Source organism: Heloderma suspectum, chromosome 1, assembly GCF_057233095.1.
Source record: "Heloderma suspectum isolate Gila_16-S chromosome 1, 16-S_ref, whole genome shotgun sequence".
Taxonomy (NCBI): domain Eukaryota; kingdom Metazoa; phylum Chordata; class Lepidosauria; order Squamata; family Helodermatidae; genus Heloderma; species Heloderma suspectum.
In genome coordinates, this window is record NC_139458.1 from 16,132,163 (window position 1) to 16,140,250 (window position 8,088).

Consider the following 8,088-nt stretch of genomic DNA (forward strand, 5'->3'; position numbering starts at 1 on the left):
ATTTTCTTTTCACCACCAGACACATCCACAGCTGAGTGTGCCCCCAATTAATTGCGTATAGGATTGCAGATGTAAGCTGGAAGACCAAAAACCCCTCTCTGTGACAGATTATTCCTACTGGGATTCATTCCTGTTATGATTTCCTTCAGGAAAGAAAAAAATTATACTGTCAAGGGGCAATTTTTAAAAAATCTCCTTTTAACCTACCATAATGAGTATGGCGTGGCATGACGTGGTATGGCTGTGTTGCAGAAGTGGACAACATGCAACACACAGGCCTTGCGATCTTTGGAGGCCATTGGTGTGGCCAATGCATGTGCCCTTCCTCCCCCCACATTCCCCCTTGCTGCTGCTGCCACCCCAACAGAATCAGGGGGCTTACTCCCAAGTCATTTGAGACAGCTTTACAACCCTCTCATTGCCCAAATATACCAGGGTGCAGGAGCTGCAGGCGCTGGTGCTCCAGGTGGTGGACCCACCACTGAAGAAGTGGAACTAAACTGCCATGGACTGGACTACAGGAGCAGTTGCTACTCGCTCTTCTGTTTTCTTGATTCTGTTTTCTTGATTAAGTGCCATTGATCGGTGCCATTGCTGAAGGGATTTCCTTGTGGAGGTGTATGGAGCTAGAAAATACTCTTACCAAATCCAGGATTTTATGATTCTAAGTCTGTTCACTTGATAGGCACAACAGAAAATCCTAACTTGACCAAACATTCTAACAGAGTTCAATTTGCAAGATGTGAAGAGAACCAAGAGGATTATGAGTGTTTTGGGGTGTGGCTGCCAAGCTGTCGGTGATGTTCCCTATTTAGCCCAATGAGTACTTGCAAGGTAGGTGACTGTGGGCACGATGGAGACTAGATGGTATTTGCTGTCTCTTTGATGTGCGTTACAAGTCAAAACTTAAAAGGGGCTAGGAAAGACTCTAGAATTAATGTTGCAATCTCTCTTTTTCCACAATTGTTTGGGACCTCTGGGCGATTCTCAAGCATTTCAGCAGAGCTTGTGTTTGAGCAGACTCAGTCCTGGTGACATTGTGCCTTTGAGGCGAAATTAGATTTGTTTGTTTCATCTTCTACTCCTTTTGTCCTTCTGCACTGGGCTGCATTGGAGGGGTGGTTGTGGTTGGGGACAGAACAACACACAGATAAAGAAGGAGGACTTGAGTGTAAATCAGGAGGAAGATCCCCCCCAAAAGCAAAATGCTTTTGGGGAGCTGCTTTTTTATTCATTAATTCAGCTTCATCAAAGCACCAGGCACTTTACAGCAAGATAAAGGCAGGGAACATGGGCTACACTGAGTGGACTTTTGCTAGCACAACAGATTTTTTTCTGTCCTCTGCTCTTCACCTCTCCATCTGCTCTAGAGCGTCCCCCAACAGATCATGACGGTGAGGGTCTGCTCTGCTAGCAGTGGCTGTGGTGCAGTTAGGAATGGATTTTTGTGGCGAAGTCCCGCAAATTACCACCCAGAGAGTAGCAGCAGTCATGATGGTGCTATGATTTAAATGGCTTAGAAACCAAAACATTCGTACATTGAGGGATAACTATGCGGTTGGTTAGTGTTAATAAAATTGTGCTCTTCACATGCTGAGATGTGCTTTTTCACACTACACACATCCCAGGGCTGAATAATAGCACTAGAAACAGGTGTCAGTGTGAAGCTTGGTCTTGTTTGCTCAGAAGCAACATTGTATGATTTGGGAAAACCTATATATCCTTAATTCAGTATAAAGGGGCAGTTAGAATTGTTTTATGAATTGTGTCCATTTTAATTAATGTTGTAGACCAGAGCTTAAAAAAAACCTTCAATCTTACCAATTTTTTAAAATATATAAAACTATTTTTTAAAAATCAGTTACACAAGTCAACACAAAAGCCCGCAGACTAAAACGTCTGAATTCAGAGATGTACTGCCTCTGAAGACAGACGTCTCATTTAGCAATCACGGCTAATAGTTATCATTAGATCTCCTTGCTCCCACCTAAAATTTGTCTAATCCCTGTTAAAAGTAATCTTAAAGCCAGTGGCCATCACCACATCTTGTGGCAGAGAATGCCATACATTTTAATTCGTTGTGTGAAGAAGCACTTTATTTTGTCTCCCCTGAATCTACTGGCCATTATTTCACCAGCTGGACTCAAGTTCTAATGTTCTGAGGTAAAATAATTAAGAAAACATCTCCTGATCTATTTCCTCCACACACCTTGCATAATCCGAGAAACCTCTATTATGCCACGCTGTATTTTTATTTAAATAATAAAAAAAATAGTCTCTCTCAAAATATTGGGTTGAAAGAAACCCATACAAATTTTGGTGTACCCCCTTTAAAAAAAGAAAAAGAAAAAAAAGCGTATTATAGATAGCTAAAGATAGTTAACAGGCAGCTAAAGGCTGGAACTATAGGTGGATAACAAAGTAAAATCCTGACTGGCGTCGCCACAAAAGCTTATGCCAGAATAAATTTAAGTCTTCAAGGTGCCAGAATTTATTTATTTATTTATTTATTTATTACATGTCTGTACTACTCAAGAGCAGAAGCTAACTCTTTCGTGGTTTTGGTGGAACAGACTGACACGTCTTCCCCTCTGGAAATAACGATTAGTGAAGGATGAGGGGAAACGCACTCTGCACGTCCTCAGCGGCAGTCTTTTAACACTACTGCACGCAGATGCCGGGGCTAAGGCGTGGCACTGAAACACGACGTTGGGGCTACAGCTGGCTTCAAACAAAGCCCTGCTTACAACATCTCCGCTCGCCACCCCCAACACGCCTTTTTCAGATAGTCTCTCAGTCAACGAATTCTCTCCCCCCCCCCCCGCAACTCCAACGCTTTCCCGATAAGACGCGCACGCGCACTTCGAATATTCGCGGCGCCGCTGAAAGCAAGGAGAAGGCGCTCGAGCCCAACGTTCAGTAAAACAGGTCCAGCACGCTCAGCTATTTGCATAACGGCCGCCCAGAAGGCGTCTCGAGAGCGCCTAGCGTCACAGCCGCCCGAATCCCCATTGGTTGCCAGTGACATCAATCCTTCTAGTCCGAGCACACCTCCTCTGGAAGCTTCTGGCGGGGCCGGGGTAAGGGGCCGGCACATACCGAAGCGATTGGTCAGAGGTCCGCAGGGAGCGACGTGATTGGTCGGCCGGGTTCTGGGAGGTTGTAGAAGCGGGCGAGCCGCGACTATAAGAGCTAGCTGAGGGCGACGCGACGGCAGAGCGCGCCTCAAGTTCCAGTGCGGAGCGTTCGTGTTGGGTGACGAAGACGCGCACGACCCGGCGAGAACGGCGTTTTTACCAGCGGAGCTTCTTGGGGTATAGTCACCGCGTTTGCTCTAAGCATGTCGGGCAAAGCGCCTGCTATTGGGATTGACTTGGGCACCACCTACTCCTGCGTCGGAGTTTTCCAGCACGGGAAAGTGGAGATCATTGCCAACGACCAGGGCAACCGCACCACGCCCAGCTATGTGGCCTTCACTGACACCGAGCGCCTGATCGGGGATGCAGCCAAGAACCAGGTGGCCATGAACCCCAACAACACCATCTTCGACGCCAAGCGCCTCATCGGTCGCAAGTTTGATGACTCCACAGTGCAGTCCGATATGAAGCACTGGCCTTTCCGTGTGGTGAGTGAAGCTGGGAAGCCCAAGGTCCAAGTCGAGCACAAGGGTGAGGTCAAGACCTTTTTCCCTGAGGAGATCTCCTCCATGGTGTTGACGAAGATGAAGGAAATTGCCGAGGCTTACTTGGGCCGCAAAGTCCAGAGCGCTGTCATCACTGTGCCTGCGTACTTCAATGACTCCCAGCGCCAAGCCACCAAGGATGCGGGCACCATCACAGGCCTCAACGTACTGCGCATCATTAATGAGCCCACGGCTGCTGCCATTGCCTATGGCCTGGATAAAAAGGGCAGCGGAGGTGGGGAGAAGAATGTGCTGATCTTTGACCTGGGTGGCGGCACTTTTGATGTATCCATCCTGACCATTGAAGATGGCATCTTTGAGGTGAAATCGACAGCCGGCGACACTCACCTGGGTGGTGAGGACTTTGACAACCGCATGGTGAGCCATTTTGTGGAGGAATTCAAGCGGAAGCATAAACGTGACATTGCTGGCAACAAGCGGGCAGTCCGGCGGCTCCGCACCGCCTGCGAGCGGGCCAAACGCACCCTGAGCTCCTCCACCCAGGCCTCTATTGAGATCGACTCTTTGTTTGATGGGATTGACTTCTACACATCCATCACCCGAGCCCGCTTTGAGGAGCTCAATGCTGACCTCTTCCGTGGCACGCTTGAGCCAGTGGAGAAGGCCTTGCGTGATGCCAAGCTAGACAAGGGGCAAATCAATGAGATTGTGCTGGTCGGTGGCTCCACCCGTATCCCCAAGATCCAGAAGCTGCTACAGGATTTTTTTAATGGCAAAGAGCTCAACAAAAGCATCAATCCTGATGAAGCTGTGGCCTATGGTGCTGCTGTGCAGGCTGCTATCCTGATGGGTGACAAGTCAGAGAATGTGCAGGACCTGCTACTGCTTGATGTAGCACCACTGTCGCTGGGTATTGAGACAGCTGGTGGTGTCATGACTGCCTTGATCAAACGCAACACAACCATTCCCACCAAGCAGACACAGACGTTCACCACCTATTCAGACAATCAGAGCAGTGTCCTGGTGCAGGTGTACGAGGGCGAGCGGGCTATGACCAAAGACAATAACTTGTTGGGCAAGTTTGACCTGACAGGTATCCCACCGGCACCCCGTGGTGTGCCCCAAATTGAAGTCACATTTGACATTGATGCAAATGGCATTCTCAATGTCACAGCAGTGGACAAGAGCACAGGCAAAGAGAACAAGATCACAATAACTAATGACAAGGGCCGCCTCAGCAAGGATGACATTGACCGTATGGTGCAGGAAGCAGAGCGTTACAAGGCAGAGGATGAATCTAACCGGGAACGGGTGGTCTCCAAGAATGCCCTGGAGTCCTATGCATACAACATCAAACAGACTGTGGAAGATGACAAGCTGAAAGGCAAGATTGGTGAGCAGGACAAGCAGAGGGTGCTTGAGAAGTGCCAGGAGGTGATCAATTGGCTCGAGCGCAACCAGATGGCTGAGAAGGAAGAGTTTGAGCACAAGCAGAAGGAACTGGAGAAGCTCTGCAACCCCATCGTGGCCAAATTATACCAGGGTGCTGGAGCTGCAGGTGGTGGTGCTCCAGGTGGTGGACCCACCATTGAAGAAGTGGACTAAACTGCCACCATCTGGATTTTGCTGTGGGGGTGTATGGGAGGAAGCATTCACCTGCTCTCTACTTTAACAGGGGAAGCACAGCCAGCTTACAGTTGCAGATAATGTTTGTCTTAGTATTCACATACCCATGCTAGTTGCTGGATTTCTGCTTCCTTATGTTCACTGGTTTAAAGTACCGATGTGAGCATTACAACTGAGAGGGGGGGAAAGCATTTCAAAAGCATGGAAATTGTTAAATATACAAAAAAACTTTAAATTTGTTTGTGACTTTTTGGTCTGGTCATTTTGAAGTTTTGTTAATAAAAGTTACTTGAAGCATAAAAGCATCCTCTCCTTTCTCTAAAAGTAAGCTTTCCATGGGATGGGAGTGGTATCCAATATGGGTTTAATTTTTTTAAAATTAAACATTATGAACTCTAGTAGAAAAACAGGTTCATGCATGTTTACTTTAAACTGCTAACATGATGATTGTTACAGGAGGAAGGAGGATGGAAATCCAAACTTGGCCAGCTCCTGCATGTATTCCTCTGTCTCGCACCAGCAATGCTGTAAGAGGGAAACAGTCCACATCTGAGCTAGACAAACTGCCTCCCCTCCGTATTCTGTTCCTGAAGGGGGGAAACAGAAACCCCTCTACTCCTGGCTGGGGGCAACAAACGTGGTAGAAAAGAAAACAAAACGGCTGCCTCCTTTCCAGCTGCTCAGTACACTCCCAACTCATGTTCCTGCTCCCAGATAACTTGTTGCCTTCCTAAAAGTGGTTGTACCAGAATTACTACTGCACTGGGCAAGTCTGAATTCTTGTATATTTGCATACAGGAGGGCAAATCTATTATGTTTATATGCCATCTTTTTTCTGTACTGGAACTCAAGGCACTATAGGTGGGTTGCCAGGCAGTCTCTCACTGACTAGCAAGGTGGCTACTTCCTGTGCTCTCAGCTCATGCGAGATTTCCCATATATGTGCAAGAATCTCCTTACAAGTATGAACCCTCAGATTCTTGTACCAAAAAATGAAGTCTCGCATGCCTAGAAATACTGCTGCTTACCCTGGCCTAATCACATTTGCATGGAAGTAAGTCTTGTTGATTTCCATGAGCTTGTTGTCCAATTAAGTGTGTATAGGTGCGCAGCATGTTCTGGTGTTACAAGAAGATTACAAGAAGATTTAGTGCTGCTGCTGGAACAGAAATGCTTGACACCAGGATTTTGACGCTGACACACCCAATAGTCTGAGAACGGATGGCCTGGTGCTGCCAGGCTTTTCTGGTGTTATTTTAAAAGGAGTGTCTGTTAGCTTGCCAGGTAGAATAAAGCTGTTAAATAACACCTGTGGGGACAGGGTGGGGAGAGGGAGAAAGATTTCAGTTGTCAGAAATCTTTCATATTTGGATTTGCGGATACAAAGCTCTTTTAAGAGAGTGAGGAACATAATAAAAGCAGTGCTAAAAGATCTTCCCTGGCTCCCTGTTTCTGTTTGTCTGGGTTCAATTCAAAGTGATGGCCTTGACCTTTGAAGTCCTAAATGGCTTGGGGCCAAGAAATCTTGAGGGCCAATTTCTCCCTTATGAGTCTGCCCACCAATTAAGTTCCTCAGGTGTCCTTCTACCATATAGGTGCCTCCAACCTTCTAAAACAGACTTCCTCAACCTGGTTCCCCTCCAGAAGTTTTGGACGTCAAGTCCCATCAGCACCAGCCAGCATGGCCAATGGTCAGGAATGCTGGGAGTTGTAGTCCCAAACTTCTGGAGGGCACCAGACTAGGGAAGGCTGTTTTAAAGCTAGGCAGGGTGCTACCAGAGAGGTGTTACTGAGATCACCCTCAGTGCCATTTCAAGGACAGCCTAGCATCTTGACTCTAGAAAACTCCATGTTGTATGGGAAGGCAATTCAAGCTGAGGCCTGGGAAACCAGCAGGAGAGAGCAAAGTCACAGTGTATACTGGTTATCCCCATTTAGCATGTACAACAGGAGTGGCTGGCCCTCGGTACACCTAGGGAGGGGTGTGAGAACTCTGGGAATATGCAGATATCTTACTCTCTGCCAGGTTCCTAACCCAATCATGCCCTTTGAGATACACCCATGCTAGATGGAAAGCCTGCCTAAGGCACTTGTCACCACCAGTGAATATATTAAGATTCATTAGCATGAGGCTAGATAGTATTCTCTCTTTGATGTGAATTATAAATCAACACTTTAAAGGACCTAGAAAATACAGTTTCCAAATCCAGGATTTTATGATTCTAAGTCCGTTCACTTGATACGCACAACAGAAAATCCTAACTTGGCCATACATTGTAACAGACTTCAATTTGCAAGATGTGAAGAGAACCAAGAGGATTATGAGTGTTTTGGGGTGTGGCTGCCAAGCTGCCGGTGATGTTCCCTATTTAGCCCAATGGGCACTTGCAAGGTAGGTGACTGTGGGCACGAAGGAGACTAGATGGTATTTGCTGTCTCTTTGATGTGCGTTATCAATCAAAACTTAAAAGGGGCTAGAAAAGACACTAGAATTAAGGAGTGCAATCTCTCTTTTTGCACAATGTTTTGGGACCTCTGGGCAATTCTCAAGCATTTCAGCAGAGTTTGTGTGGGAGCAGACAGTCCTGGTGACATTGTGCCTTTGAGGCAAAATTAGATTTGTTTGTTTCATCTCCTACTCCTTTTGTCCTTCTGCACTGGGCTGCACTGGAGGGGTGGTTGTGGTTGGGGACAGAACAACACACGGGTAAAGAAGGAGGACTTGGGTGTAGATCAGGAGGAATATCCCCCAAAGAAGCAAAATGCTTTTGGTGAGCTGCTTTTTTATTCATTCAGCTTCAAGCACTTTACAGCATTCA

At 46.9% G+C, this 8,088-nt stretch overlaps 1 protein-coding gene across 1 annotated transcript; it reads left to right on the forward strand.

Moving 5' to 3' along the window:
• The first annotated feature begins 2,694 nt into the window (after window positions 1–2,694).
• Window positions 2,695–6,699, forward strand: HSPA2 (heat shock protein family A (Hsp70) member 2). Its single transcript, XM_084837004.1, has one exon. The coding sequence runs from the start codon at window positions 3,341–3,343 to the stop codon at window positions 5,246–5,248; it is 1,908 nt and encodes a 635-aa protein (XP_084693130.1). The 5' UTR covers window positions 2,695–3,340; the 3' UTR covers window positions 5,249–6,699.
• Window positions 6,700–8,088: the final 1,389 nt, after the last annotated feature.